This window comes from Mirounga leonina, unplaced genomic scaffold (assembly GCF_011800145.1).
Source record: "Mirounga leonina isolate KUSES-001 unplaced genomic scaffold, KU_Mleo_1.0 Mir_107, whole genome shotgun sequence".
NCBI lineage: Eukaryota > Metazoa > Chordata > Mammalia > Carnivora > Phocidae > Mirounga > Mirounga leonina.
In genome coordinates, this window is record NW_023270233.1 from 2,722,111 (window position 1) to 2,738,593 (window position 16,483).

General features: G+C 37.3%; 2 protein-coding genes across 2 annotated transcripts in view; one reads left to right on the top strand and one right to left on the bottom strand.

Annotated features, from left to right (window-relative positions):
• LOC118018595 (catenin alpha-3-like) overlaps window positions 1-16,483 on the bottom strand; it is a 1,827,095-nt gene that overhangs the window by 1,028,703 nt on the left and 781,909 nt on the right. The gene's annotated exons all lie outside the window — the stretch shown is intronic.
• Window positions 3,889-5,804, top strand: LOC118018480 (leucine-rich repeat transmembrane neuronal protein 3; the record flags this gene model as incomplete). Its single annotated transcript, XM_035017025.1, has 1 exon — window positions 3,889-5,804. A coding segment is annotated over one exon (1,572 nt), but the record flags the coding sequence as incomplete, so codon positions are not given.

Consider the following 16,483-nt stretch of genomic DNA (forward strand, 5'->3'; position numbering starts at 1 on the left):
CTAGTACTTTTTAATAGATACAAGTTGTCAAGTCCCATTTGGGATGTTAGATGATAAAAGCTGTAACATGTCAAAGAAAAGATTCAAAAGTATATTTACTGTTCTTATGAAATTTATGATTTAACTATGAAGATGAGATGTCTACATAAAAAGTAGAGATCACTTGCTGACCATCTAAATGTTTCCACTTTCTAGTTTCTTGCCATTTTACACACATTCTTTAAGAACACTTTCTCCAAAATTGTATCCAATATCATTGGCTCAGGAACTGCAGAGATCAATCCCATATGCACAAGACTAGCATTACATAACCACTTTGTTCCCCATCAAATGTACTTGTGACCCCCATAAAACTGTATTTATTCAATAACTGAGCATCTATTATGTGTCAAGTGTTCTTCTAGGTATTAGAGAAACTGAAGTAGACAAAACACTATCTTTGTCCTCATGGAACTTGCATCACAATATCATAAATTTTTATATCCTTTCTTCCAAGTAGGAGGAAATTTATTATTTTTAATCCCTCCCTTACAGTGCATTTCTTAAAATTCCTTGTCTATCAGTCTGTGGATAAGTGCAGCCTCTACCATCCCATGAATCAGAATCTTGAGGGAAAGACTGAGAAATATATGTTTAACAAGCTCTCTGGGGGTTTTATATGCATTAATAGCATGGATAATTTGGGAGGAACCACTGCCCTTTCAATACCATACTATCTGAGGAATTGGTGATTCTCATCGTACTACTTCTGTGGGACCCTTTTGATTGTCAAGACTAACAACTACCAAATTTCTCATCCTTAGAGAATGTGAAAGTTCTCTGGGGTTTTCCACAGCTAATTTGCCTGACAAAGACTGACAAGGCAGACTTTTTAAGGTATACTATTTATCTTTAAACAAAATGATTTTCTCTATGGGACAGATGTTACCATATTCTGCTTTAGGGAAGAAAGAATTAAACAATAATTACTAGTTTTGGTCCACAGAACCAAAAGATTCATTTTAAAGACAAAGTTGAGATGATGGAGATTTAGGAAGTTTTCTTATTAAAAGAAGGTAAGACTGAGTGAATCCTAGAAATCCACTGTGAACAACATAAAATGTTCGTTGAAGAGGTTCTTTGTGAGTTAATGATAGTCGCTATAGTCAATATGCAATACTAAACAATATGCAATGACAGCAAATACAGTAAAGTTGATATTAAAATAACAGCTAACACAGGTTTATTATGTGCTACACACTATTCTAAGTACTTTACAGATATTAAGTTGACAATTCTCAAACCCTCTATGAAATGTTTTTTTGTTACCATACCTATTTTGTAGAAGAGAAAATGAGGCATAGAGAAGATGAGTAACCTATTCAAGTCTACATAGCTCGCAATTTGTAGCCAGGATTTGATCCTAGGTGCAAAAATCCACACTCTTAATCACTAGATTAAATTGCTTCTCATTAGGTTTTATAATACTTCTTTCAAAGAATCACACCAAAGAAGTTTATACAAACCTAGGAAGCAAGATTGATTGATGGATTGATTGATATTACAACTTCCTTGACCCAGTAACCTAATCAGGCTAATTTTCACTTGACTCATTTTCAGATGAAGACAACACTGCTGCTGAAGCAGGATCATCTAGTGGTTAAAGGTCCAAGAGAAAGAGAGAGTTGGCTTTGAATCTCAGCTCTGCCACTTACTCGCTGCATGAGTTTCGTCAAGTTACCTCTCCAAGCCTCAGTTTTCTTATCTTTAAAATGAAGGTTATAAAGGGACCTACATCATAATATTGTTTAAAGATAAAATAAGATCGCTCATTTAAAACACTTAGGAAGTGCTCAATAAACATTATTAGTGCAATAAATAGCAGCAGCATCAATAAACTGGACCAAATGATCTCTTGATTCTTTTACTCGCACTAAAAATTGTTTATTTCTCTTCTAATTAGAAACAAATTCTTAATCTCAGGAAACAAACTGAGGGTTGCTGGAGTGGTGGGGGGTGGGAGGGATGGGGTGGCTGGGTGATAGACATTGGGGAGGGTATGTGCTATGATGAGCACTGTGAATTGTGTAAGACTATTGAATCACAGACCTGTACCTCTGAAACAAATAATACATTATATGTTAAAAAAAAGAAGATAGTAGGAAGGGAAAAATGAAGGCAGGGAAATCGGAGGGGGAAACAAACCATGAGAGACTATGGACTCTGAGAAACAAACTGAGGGTTCTAGAGGGGAGGGGGGTGGGGGAGGGGTTAGCCTGGTGATGGGTATTAAAGAGGGCACGTGTTGAACGGAGCACTGGGTGTTATATGCAAACAGTGAATCATGGAACACTACATCAAAAACTAATGATGTAATGTATGGTGATTAACATAACATAATAATAAAAAATAAATAAATAAAATACAAAAAAAAAAAAACAAATGACAGCAGCCAAAACAACAAACCAAGCCATAAGCCATTAAACCAATTATGTCTTTTGTAGGAAAACCAGAAAAGCTATTGGACACATCAATTTATATGTCATTAGTTATCCCCTCTATTCCAAAATGTATGTGTCTTAGCATCCTGAGACACCTTGCGTAATATAATCACTGTGACTCCAAGAGGTCAAATGGGCAGGCAGTTAATGCTTCTCTGTGAAAAGCTCAATAAGTCATTTTATAAATTTCAGCCCAAAGCCTACGTTGAGGTTAAGAAAAATTGACATTCGGTCTGTGAACTTAATGTAAAGCTCCAGGAAAACTCTAGGCAGTACATGTTTAGCGATTAAGTGGATGCAGACAATAAAGACATTGCCAAACTGTAAAACAAGACTTGGAAATTACAGAAAATGTTGCTAGTTATTGATTAGGGTGACTATTCAGTTCCCATTGAGCCAGCCAAAAGAATCATTCATTTTCCAGCAGAGAGCCTGCTCATTTGCAAGATAAAAGAGAGACATTTCTGCACATGCCCATAATGTTCTTCACCACTGGGGGCAGCTTTACATAAGACTGCATTCACTGAAACCAAAGCAACAGTCCGAGCAGCTTTCAGAATGACAGTCTGCAGAAGTGAGCTGAGCGTGTGTGCGGTACGCGGCTCTCCTGCCTCCTGGGCTCCAACGCAGCTTTGTGGCTGAAGTGGGTGCTCACCACCAGAAATGCTGGGCTATGGAATACAGATGTGGCAGCTCAGGTAGCCCCACGTTGCCTGGAGGAATACATCATGCTTTCCGATAAGAAGAAATTATAGAAGCCAGTTGTTTTTTTTTTTTTTAACACCACCCCCCCCAAAAAACTGTAAAGATGCAAAAACGTAATATCCACGAAGATCCTATTACCTAGGAAGATTTTTGATGTTTTGCTACAAATGCGGTGCTGGAATTTATTTGTTCTTGGAGTGTTCTGCGTGGCTGGCAAAGAATAATGTTCCAAAATCGGTCCATCTCCCAAGGGGTCCAATTTTTCTTCCTGGGTGTCAGTGAGCCCTGACTCACAGTGCAGCTGACAGGGGCTGTCATGCAAGTGGCCCCTTAAGCCAAAGCAAAAGACCTAAGGACGACCTTTGAACAATACAAAGGATGGGTATGTTTTGTCATTTTTCTTCTTTCCTTCTTAAAAAAAAAACAAAAAACAAAAACAAAACCCTCTAGTCTGTGTTGTAATTCTGCCTTAATTATTTTAGAGATTACCTTTCTGTGCTTAAGACTATAAATTCAATTGCTTAGTGGACATGTTTCCTTGCTTAACTATTAAAAAAAAAAAAAAAAACCCTAAAGACAATTCTCTTTAAATGTCAAGGAGGTGATATTTGATATTAAATGTTGTTATCTAGATTTAAACTTTTTAAAAAAGAAAATACATGCCTATTTTTGCTTGGTTGAAAATAAATGAATTCCTTTGTGGGGGGATAACTTTTCCAAGTTGTTTTTATTTCCAGGTTTCAATGTAATTAGGCTACTGAGCGGATCAGCTGTAGCACTGGTTATAGCCCCCACTGTCTTACTGACAATGCTTTCTTCTGCCGAACGAGGATGCCCTAAGGGCTGTAGGTGTGAAGGCAAAATGGTATATTGTGAATCTCAGAAATTACAGGAGATACCCTCAAGCATATCTGCTGGTTGCTTAGGTTTGTCCCTTCGCTATAACAGCCTTCAAAAACTTAAGTATAATCAATTCAAAGGGCTCAACCAGCTCACCTGGCTGTACCTTGACCATAATCATATCAGCAATATTGATGAGAATGCTTTTAATGGGATTCGCAGACTCAAAGAGTTGATTCTGAGTTCCAACAGAATCTCCTATTTTCTCAACAATACCTTCAGACCTGTGACAAATTTACGGAACTTGGATCTGTCCTATAATCAGCTGCATTCTCTGGGATCTGAACAGTTTCGGGGCTTGCGGAAGCTGCTGAGTTTACATTTACGGTCTAACTCCCTGAGAACCATCCCTGTGCGAATATTCCAAGACTGCCGCAATCTGGAACTTTTGGACCTGGGATATAACCGGATCCGAAGTTTAGCCAGGAATGTCTTTGCTGGCATGATCAGACTCAAAGAACTTCACCTGGAGCACAATCAATTTTCTAAGCTCAACCTGGCCCTTTTTCCAAGGTTGGTGAGCCTTCAGAACCTTTACTTGCAGTGGAATAAAATCAGTGTCATAGGACAGACCATGTCCTGGACCTGGAGCTCATTACAAAGGCTTGATTTATCAGGCAATGAGATTGAAGCTTTTAGTGGACCTAGTGTTTTCCAGTGTGTCCCAAACCTGCAGCGCCTCAACCTGGATTCCAATAAGCTTACATTTATTGGTCAAGAGATTTTGGATTCTTGGATATCTCTCAATGACATCAGTCTTGCCGGGAATATATGGGAATGCAGCAGAAATATTTGTTCCCTGGTAAACTGGCTGAAAAGTTTTAAAGGTCTGAGGGAGAATACAATTATCTGTGCCAGTCCCAAAGAGCTGCAAGGAGTAAATGTGATCGATGCAGTGAAGAACTACAGCATCTGTGGCAAAAGTACCACAGAGAGGTTTGATCTGGCCAGGGCTCTCCCCAAGCCGACATTTAAGCCTAAGCTCCCCAGGCCGAAGCATGAGAGCAAGCCCCCTCTGCCCCCCACGGTGGGAGCCACGGAGCCCGGCCCAGAGACCGATGCTGACACCGAGCACATCTCTTTCCATAAAATCATCGCAGGGAGCGTGGCCCTTTTCCTGTCCGTGCTCGTCATCCTGCTCGTTATCTACGTGTCATGGAAGCGGTACCCTGCTAGCATGAAGCAGCTGCAGCAGCGCTCCCTCATGCGAAGGCACAAGAAAAAGAAAAGACAGTCCCTAAAGCAAATGACTCCCAGCACCCAGGAATTTTATGTAGATTATAAACCCACCAACACGGAGACCAGCGAGATGCTGCTGAATGGGACGGGACCCTGCACCTATAACAAATCAGGCTCCAGGGAGTGTGAGGTATGAACCATTGTGGTAAAAGCGCTCTTAAAAGCTGGGAAATAAGTGGTGCTTTATTGAACTCTGGTGACTATAAACGGAATGTGGTGCCCCCTCCCATTCCCTCTCCCTCTCCTGGCAAGGTCCTTCCCTGTCCGTTTTAGCACATTCATAATACTGGGCATTTTCCTCTCATACATAATCAGCCCATTGAAATTTAAATACCACAACCAATGCAAAGCTCGAACTCTGGTTCAATATAATGCCTATTGTATAAGACTCTTTATCGATTGCATTAATATCTCACTTGTTTTAAGATAAAACTTCTTTCGTAAGTAATCCCCCACAGCTGCTGTTATTTCTCTTCTGGTAGGACCAAATCTATAGTTCTAGAAGGTTTGCTGTTCATTGGCAAATCGAGGAAAAAGGGAATGATCCCAGGTACTGGGAGCTCGAACTGATTCTAGGAGAATGCTTGATTACAGAAACATTTAGAGACAGCCTTAAAACATGATCTGGCTTAAAAAGAAAATTGCAGGAAACTATCAAAAGATGGTGCTGGGTTAAAGAAGCACCACGGGCAATTTTCCAGAGGTGTCTGAATTACAAGAAAGCGAGCCCAGGGAAAAGTGTTGAAGAGTTAAAATGCTGCAAATAGACAACCGAAAAACGTGAGATGGTAAAAACACAAAGTTTTAGACTTGAATGCCTTGTCTCTGAAATCCATCCCTGGAAAATCAAACTAGAGGTTTCACACTGTCAATTTCTCCTAGCCTTTATTTAGCCTAAATAAATAAATTAATTAAATAACCAGAAGCAAATTTGAGGAGGCAGATTTCTCCACTGTTCCTCACCTTAGGGAGTTTTCAGAGATGAGGCTTGCAAATGGGAAGGCAGCTTGCTATTTGCATGTGGTTGGGAGCTTACCAGAATTTCTTTCCAGCACTTTCAAGGACCCTAATGTAGTGAGTGGAATCTTTAGCTCTGTCTCTTCTTCTGTCTGGGATTTGTCCGGCTGTCCTGTTGTGTTCCATTATGTGCCCTGAACACGCTAGTCCCCTGATGACTGACACTTCATTCGGAGGTATAAAGAGAACACATTCCAAGACATGCTTTCCACCAAAAGCTTCATTGAAAAGAATGATTTTGATAACACCTTAATAAATGTATAAAATAAATCTTAAAGGAAAAAAGACCAAGCCTATGGCAGTTGTCTTTTGCTTTTCTACTGCTGACGTTATAGTGTCCCTATGTTCATCTGTACTGTGAACTCATCCATCAGTATGATTCTGTACAGACCCTGTCGGCAATCTGCAAGCTGCATGCATGTTTTTCTGTTGTAGGTGAAAGTTTATTGACTGCAGCACAAATATCAGACCTTCTGTATTTAAGTAACTTTGACCACACTTCATTAAGATTTTAGAAAAATGTCTGTGGTCTGTATTTTATCCTCTCATCCTCCAAAATGAACAATCCTGTTGCAGGAGCAAAAATCAGGAATTGAAACATTGAGTCTGTTTCATTTAATTTGGCTTGCCAAGCCCCATATCTTTAACCACATCCCTGTTCTTTCAAAACAAAAATCACTGCAGCAAAAAAGAAAAAGTGAATGGCTATTTTTTCAACCAGGATTTTTATATAGTTTGAAGGCTTTTCATATGCTGACAGGAAAAATCTAGGCAAGTCATCATGAAATATAATTGCAAGGAAGCCAGACTATAAAAAATCATACTTTTATAAGCAATAAAGGAAAGGGGACATTTACTCTTGATCTTAGCCAAAAGGCCGAGAAGCGAAAGGAAAGGGGACATTTAAAATGGATTTCTCAAGGTACTTTGATTTTGATTAAATCTTAAAAGAGATGCCAGTTCAGAAAAGCATCATAACTACGATATATTTACCCATGAATAATTGTTGAATGTATATTTATTAATGGTAAATAGTCACAGATTCCCAGTTGATTAATAATGCAGATACTTCCTTACAGTACTATGAACTGGATGACTGAGCCTACTGTGATGTTTTTCACTGAAGTTGTAATTTCTCATTTTTCATAAAATGTCAGTAAATATATATTCCATCTCAAAAAGAAAATTTCTTTGATCAGCCTCACTTTTATCTGTACTGAAGATGATTGATTAATTAAATGCAGTGTTAAAGTGAAAAAGCCCATTTCTATTCTTTGACTTGACCTTCTGCCTCATTTGTCATGGATACCAAATAAACTTAGGCAAGGCATATCTATACTTATATTTTTTAATTCTTACAATTCTCATTGTTGTGACCCTACTGGAATATATAAAATATGTTTGTTGTATTGAAAGTGTTTCTAAAATTCAAAGCCACTTCACGTATAAGATTAAATGAATGACCAACATTTTGCAGGCTGGTCATTTTTTAGTGCCTAACTTAATTTATAAATTTAATAATAGAACCAAAATAAAATTCCTTAGATTATAAAAGTTATTTTGATTCAGGACATGAATTCTTTTTAAAAAAGAACTCCCCCCCCCAACTTTGGGAATGAAGCTTCTCTATTGCTCAGGATATTCCGATCACAAATAAAGAATTCTTGTAGGTTAGACAATAACTAGTTCGCCATCATAAATCTGACAAAGCCAACCGGTCAGTGCTCTTCTGTTCAAAAGTTGTTGTCTTCACCCCCACCCCATAGCACTTTCTGGACTACATGCTGTAAGTCTGTTTTCATTAAGTATTTCCACCTCATGGCATATTAGAGAAATATCATTGGTATTCCATTTTCTATTCCAAATTTACATGAAGTACCTGACTTCCCTCAAAGGTGACAACAGTTAAATAAACAGCCTGACCTACTGAACTATACAACACAGATGCATCGATGCAGAATGGATTCGGTCAGTACTTTGAATGCTTTACCAGAGAGAGAAGAAACGCAGTTTAGTCGCTGAACTACATGTTTTTCCCCCCATTTTTATGAGCCCCAGTACACATAGAGCTACCACAGCTCGGCTTGAATAGTCCCAGTGCTACAGTCTTCTAAGCAATACTTACATAAGATATAGTCCTTTTAAATGAGTTTATATTTTCCAAGAATGTTGACATTACATTTTTTCAAAAATTTTAAACCATTTTTTACTTGATTTGGTGAGTCAACTAAGCAGACCGGCAATCAACTGTATTTCTGTGGAGCAGCAGTGACCTCCAGTGGCTGGTTAGACTAACCACAGTTATTCATGCACCTCTTCGGTTTTTCTAATCCTGAATCCTTATATAAACATGATTAACAACATCTATTTTTCCATCCGTGAATCAGACTTGGATTGTATTTAATTCATCTCCCTGGGAAACATACAGTGTGGTTTTTTTAAAGTATATTTTGCATATGGACTTATTTAGTAATTAGCCCAGACAGAGGCCACAGAAATGACTCTGGGAGTTAGAAGTAAGGGTCCATAGATGAAGAGCAAGTAATAATGTAGTAAGAATAGATAAGAAATAGTTTAAAGTATTTATACTCATCAATGTTGGCCAGATATTCTGAAATTTTCATTAAATGGGTTAGTATTTTCCATAGGTAGGATTCCAAAATATAATCGAATTTCGATTGGGGAAAACAAATTTCAGTATTAATATTGAAAGAATCAGCATCAGTTATTTGCCAGTCAGTAGGAATGTCTGAGCTATCAGGTGAGGGAGGCCTCCCCCTCCGCTCTAGAACCCTCCAGTTTCTTGATCATGCCAGTGACCTGTGCTTTGCCCAGTGCTCTCCCCAACCCTCCCCCTTCTCAGCTGGCTGAACGCTGGTTCTATTAGGCTCTCTGACAATGATGTTATAGTCTAAGAGGTGATGATTCATAGATAATGAAATTATGCTCTCCTTCTGGGGAAGGATAATGCAGAGTCAGATTCATAGATTTGGCAAGGGATTTTAGGATGTTGTAGGTACATGAAATATCCTCTCTTCCCTTGACATTTACCAAGAAGAGAACTTAGTTTATTTAATGTGTGGATTAGACTAGCATCAGAAACAAGCATCCAGCCATGAAGCCCAAGACAATATGAGTTCCAGATATGACAAATGAGAATTGAGCCATGAGAAATGAAAAACTCAGAAACTGTGTTGTTTCTTCTATTCCCTTTTCCCTGGATTCTCATTGGTATCTGGACCTGTAGCAAACCCATGAAGTTTTTCTGTACTTGTACTCTCTTACCTACCTACGTTAAAAATCAGACACAAGAAATATGAACAATAATATCAGTAAATGTGAATTACAAATGTAAGAGAAACAGAACTGATGGAAATTAAATAGCTTGTATTAAATGACTCTTGAAAACTAATAAAAAAATAATACAGAGGTGAAAGTGGGTTCACCCAATCTAATTATAATAGCTTACAGAATTGGACCCAAATTTTGCTTGTCTCCAAATCATTGGTGACTTTTACATAGTTGTGTAGAATAAAACAGAAATACTACGGAGAAAATCTACATAAACATAGTTTGCAGTTCTTGTTTATTTGAGGAAAATATCACAGCCATGGATGGTAGAGATTCAAGTTTCTTTGACATTTGCTAATCTAATGATTTCAGGCAAATTTCTTAGCTTTTCTGAACTTTAAGTTCCCCATCTGTAAAATGGGCATGTATTATTGACTTCATATGGTTATTGGGAGAACAAAATTTGAGAAATGCTTTGTTAACTCTCAAATGGCAAAAACCTATTCTTTTCAAAGGGCACCTAGTGAGATATTCAGCTGCTGGTGTTCTGTGTCTGGCCTGGGTCAAAAGACATCACTAACTTCTATGTTACAGAAGACCAAATCCATTTTACATTAATACGAATTCTGAGACTTGGTAGCCAGTCTAGAACTTAATTTGGTTTTGACCTTTAGTTTCCATAAAAACACAGTTTTTTTCTGCCCCATGTTATTAGAGTCTAGGAGTTTATCAGTAATGGTCATAATGTACAATAGACATAAAGATACCAACCAGAGAATACTAAAGCAAAAGTTTATCAAAGTAAATAAAAATCTTAATTTTGTCCCAAATCAGGTCATTTTGGCAAGGACTTTCAATCAGCATAGGTTAATTGTCATTTCCCTTTAGAGTATTAATATTTTGAGCATTCTTTGTACTTTATACATATAACATTTATGGCAAGATGATATCATTATTGCATAAAAAGTAACTGCTCATAACACATTACAGTGGGATTAGCATACATTCCAGGTATCAATCACATGACATCTACTTTCTCTTTTTTCCTCAAAGAATACTACAAAATCTTCTCCTAGTATAAAAATTGATACTGACTTTATCAATTATTTTCATTGAAAATCACTGGATTAAAAAAAGCATAAAAGTACAAAGGCTTTTTTAATGAGTAACAACATAGTCACTTAAGCAAATGAAATACTATTCTTTGTTGGCCTTTCAGCAAAAAAAAAAAAAAAAAAAGACCAATGTCATCACAAATCTCTCTCTACTATATAGCTTGAATTATCAAATGTGCTATACATGTATTTCCAAAATTCTTATAATTTAAGTAGACAAACTGTTCCTCTTTGACAGCTAAGTTTCTATGAAATCTCTGAAGAACAGAGATAAGATGGTGGTTTTTCAGAGGAAAAAAAGTATTTGTGAATTTTATGCTGGATCATTGGTGGATGTTCTTGAGTTAGGTCTCCTGAACATGTGAAAAGAATTCCAGGGACACCAACTCTGAGCCACTGTGTAAGACCAAGCAGAGGCAATCTATTTTATAACTGACAAAACGCATATGCAATAATAATCCATCTTATTGAAGAAAGAGTAAAAGAGCTTCTATCTTATCCTTGTCAGCAAATGTAATGAAAATTGATAACTTTCTTGACAATTCTCAATATTTTCTTTTTATTTTTCAGGGGCTCCCACTCCCCACTCCCCAAGAAGGAATTTCCTTTATACCTTTCTCCTACCCTTAAATTGTTCCCTACTTCACACACATGCAAAAATTGTTTTATATCACCAAAAAAAGTCTTCCCTCATATAAACCAACACAATTTGGTCCTCTCACTCAAAAGAGTAAGTCTATCTCTAATTTAAAAAAAAAAATAGACTATAAAACAAAATTTAAGTCTGGCTGACCCTCTCCCTTTCCTCTACAGCCTACAAATCACCTCTTCAGTATCTTTGATTTTCAATAGAAGAAAGAAGAAATATAGTTGGATCACAGGTTAGCAAAGTATTAAAGCCTACTCTTTTCCTTCTTAATTAACTCCTAGTAAACAAAATATAGGACTTTATATATGGAAGTGTCCAAGTACATTTCACCAACTTAAAAACACTCATACCAACAATCAGAATTTTGTCTTCTCAGGGGTAAAATGCAAATTTGGGGGTCCTCACATATAAAATGATAAGGCAAATACTACATTTAGCAAAAGCAATTTCTGTTAAAGCTTCAGCATACTAATTACATCTATCCAGGATATAAAATACATATTGTCACTAAAAAGCAAAGGACTTCAATTAAATATAAATCCTTATTTGGCACTCTTGGGGCTCAAACTTATTACTGAAGTGAGGGTAAAAAGAAAATTTCCTCAGTAAGGCTATAGGAGAGTGAGGCTATGCTAGCATGTGGTATTCATGGCTTCAGCTGGGTGGTCCCCACACGTAGCTAAAAACTGCTTCTTTTTTTTTTTTTTAAAGATTTTATTTATTCATTTGAGGCACAGAGATACAGAGAGAGAGAGAGCATGAGCAGGGGGAGAGGCAGAGGGAGAGGGAGAAGCAGGCTCCCTGCTGAGCCAGGAGCCTGATGTGGGGCTCGATCCCAGGACCCCAGGATCATGACCTGAGCCGAAGGCAGACACTTAACCATCTGAGCCACCCAGGTGCCCCTAAAAACTGCTTCTTATCATTAATATTGATCTGTTATACACTCTGAAAGAAGGAATATGCTTACCCTTCTCCATTTGAAGCAATCAACCAGAATCTCGCAAGAATATTTAAAGGAAACTTGTAGAGTATATCATGTTGAGACTGAAGTAGTAGAGTGACTTTAAAATCTCTAATACACCTGTGACAAGATCACAACAGTGAAAACTCTCTAAGGAGTTTAAAAACTAACCACTTTAGGATCAGTGTTGGCTTGTACTCATTGATTTATGAAAGGGGCTTTGCACAATTTGTACAAAATTTTATTTATTTTTTTAAAGATTTTATTCATTTATTTGAGAGGGAGAGAGAGAGAGAAAGAGGGAGAGGGAGGCAGACTCCCTGATGAGCAGATAGCCCGATGAGGGGCTCAGTCCCAGGACCCTGAGATCATGACCTGAGCTGAAGGCAGACGTTTAACAGACTGAGCCACCCAGGCACCCTGTACAAAATTTTAAAGTGAAAAGGCATAACTGTTTCGTTGCGGTACTGCCATTTATCCAATGGAAGGTTAGGTAACATCACTGAATGATGGCTAAATAGAATAATTAATGATCTGTAAATAAAGGCCATATTACATAAGTATACTGTGTTTTAAGTCTGGCTGGCCAAGTTAGGCATGTTGTAGATGCTTAGAAAGAAAATTCATATCCATCCTATAAGGTGATAATTCATGTTTCATTACAAAGTGTGTGTATTTTTGTATAATTAAGCCCTTGTGTGCCAGGAGTGGGTATGTAGGGTTTTTTTGTCTGTTTATTTGTTTTCAATGTAAGAAGAGTTCTTAGATTGACTGTTTTTCCTAAAATTTTCATCCATTAATCCTATATCTTGTCCCTTCTTTATAGGACTGCCTAAAATAATTCATACCCCACCCACACAGGCTTCTCAAGCCCAATTATATATCTCCAGTTGCTATCTGGAAATGATATCCAGTGATTTACCTTTAGGATAGCCCTCTACTAGCTAAATTCTAGTCTGCCAGCAACATATTCTTCCAGCCTGTGGCACCCAATCCAGCCATCTCATGCCATTAAAAGGCAGCATGCACTTAGTTCTATGGACTTTTACAGGGAGGACTGAGTAGTAAAATGTAAAAATCTACATATATTTTTACGGGCTTCACATTGTTTTTTTTTTATGGTCTAACACACAGAGATGTGTGGGGTCTTTATTAGTTTACACTAAAATGCAAAAGCATTAAGCTAGCTGTAAATTAAAGAGAAAAGGTCAAAATAGATTTAAAAAAAAAAGATAGGGTCCAAAGCTCGTATTATATCTTGCTTCATCTTAAAAATAATCATAAATGATGAGCATCCTGTATTTTGCTTTCATGACATCTGATTTGCTCTCCAAGTTTACCATCATATTCTTAAATTTAAGCTTCACATTCCTTCCACTTTTCCATTTCTAGCAGAGAGGTTTCTTTTGTTTGTCTTTTGGTTGTTTGGTTTGGTTTGGTTTTCTGCCTACAGATCTTTTCCCAGTCCAAGTGTACCACTTTGCCTGCTTTTCTAGAGTACCCACTCAAATTTTGATCTGAGCAGAAAGTCACAGAGTAATTTATCAGTTTTATGGTTGGATCAATCAGACAAACAGACTGAATTTGTCTCTACAGTACAATCTACTCAAGTCTAGGGTATCTGTCTTCTGTCTTCCCAGTCTCTCACTCCCATGCCTTGTCTCCATTTAGAAGGGTTATCCACACCATAATTCCTCCAACCAATGCTACCCCAGGCTCTTTCAGTTCCTTATTCCTTACCAAATATCTATTCCTAGATCTAGACCAGTATTATTGTCGCTTCTGAGGGCACTTACATTTAAATAGGGATAAAAAACCTTTAGCTAAAGGTGAGAGAGTCGTATAATAAGATCAGGCATAACCATCAGGGTTGGGGAAAGTACTTCTGGGGGCAAAAGGCTTTTTTGCAAGCACCTCTGAAATCACCCTGTATAAATACCTCTGTATTTTCCTCAAACGTGAGTTGGGCCTTACCAAAAACCAAGGTAGAGCAAATAATCCAGGTTTTATTCAGTAAATTATAATTTGAGAAATATCTTCAGTAAATTGCTATTATACACCGACTTAGTATTTCTCCACTGACAAACAATATGATATACTAGAAACAACATGGGTTATGGATCCAGAAAGAACTAGTTTGGATTCTGGTTCTGAGATTTAATAACTGAAAAATCTTAAAACTTAGCTTCTTCATCTTAAAAAAAAAAAATGTGTAAAACAATATAATCTTACCTGATTATTACAAGAGAGCAAAGAATCAGCATTTCTTGAATATTTTTACGTACTCTATTTTGGCACACTGCATGTATTATTTAACTTAGTCCTAATAAAGATCTTATTTGATTAAATGAGATGACATAGGTAAAATCACTTGGTACACAGTGTGGCATGGGACAGTAACCTCCTCTTTCCCTTCATTAGTTTTAACTGCCAAGAAGTTCAAGTGCCATAGTATGCTTTAACAGTTGCATTCCACTATCTATTTTTATATGGAATAAGAGATACCTGGCAGACTTTCAAGAATTAGGATCAAAATTGCTCAGGGCATCTAAGCACATGGTTAATACTACAGAGTAATATAGTATATAAAACCAATACCCTAAATCTCCCAACAAAGCCCTAATGCACATCTACCTTTATTTCCATCCCACTTCCCATGTTTTAGCACTGGCCAATTCTTGAAGTAGCATGCCCTCTCTTACCTCTGTGCTCTTGCTCAAGCTATTTCCTTCGTGAGGAATGACTTTCTTCCCTTCCAAGTCCTCCTGTCAATCTCTGAGCCTTTCTACAATAGATCCAGTTCAAATCCCACTCATTTTAGAAGACTTCTTAATCTTGCCCTTCCCTGTTTAACATGGTATTCTGTATCCCTGTTAGAGAACAACATCACCAGTTGTCTTGTGTTCATTATTAATGTGTCTGTATACCCTTTTTGAGGAAATGAACTATTTTCTTTAATCTTCTTTCTCCCACCAGTCGTGATTGGTATAGTCTTTTATTCATGATAGATGTCTGTTGAATTGATTTTCTAGTAATTATGATAAGGTTATTGTTGACCTCATATTTATTTATATAGTCTACATATATATTCTGTGTTTTTATTTAATACATACATTTTCATATATGCATCCTTCTCATTTATCATTTAACTGGTTTCAAAAATTCTTACATAAGTATAGTTTTTAAGAATCATGTTCTGATTTAAACTGCATCTATGTTGTGAATAATCTACCAATGATTTTCCTTTGATAGTTACCAAGGATATGAACAATTTAAGTGGTATGTTAAAGTGACTAAGAGCTAAAAAATATTGTGAGACAAAGATATAATATTTTATTCTAAATACAAATACATCTTGGTTTTAGTGGAGGCTGTGTAGTCAACCTTTGTTGTAAAAGCCATATATTTGTGACCTCTCTTTGTCCATGCCTCTTGGGAAAGATCCTTTTCTCATTAGGTTGGATGTCTGCTCATCCGGTCCACAGTTCCACAAAGCTTCTGCCTTAAATACGTTCCAAGGCCTCTCCTCTATCACCAAACCAAGGGCCACCCTACACTATCACAGAGAGGAGGTCAGAGGTCTTTGGGCTTTCTGACTATGTACATTTTCAAAGTAACTCTTCTACTGGAGGCTTCAAACATCAAATACTCAGAAGTAAGAATTAGTGACGCTCGTTCTTTTTTTATCTCTTGAACACTGATTATGCAGAGGGCAGATTTTTTTTTTTTTTTTTTTTTTTTAGTTTTTGATGTAGTGTTCCATGATTCATTGTTTGCGTATAACACCCAGTGCTCCATGCAGTACGTGCCCTCTGTAATACCCATCACCAGGCTAACCCATCCCGCCACTCCCCTCCCCTCTAGAACCCTCAGTTTGTTTCTCAGAGTCCATAGTCTCAGAGGGCAGATTTGATCACATAGGACTGAGGCATCTGCACTTTGCTGGGCCTCTGCTCTCCTTTCTGTTCATCTTCTTCCTCCTTTTCACTGAATTTCATTTCTCTCATCTCCATTTGAAATTTCTTTCAATTTTTTCCTCTTCTCAACTTTAATTTGTAAGTCAATCTATACTACTTAATTATGCACCTTCTGAATGGGTTAAAAGGAAAATACTAGTGATTTTTAT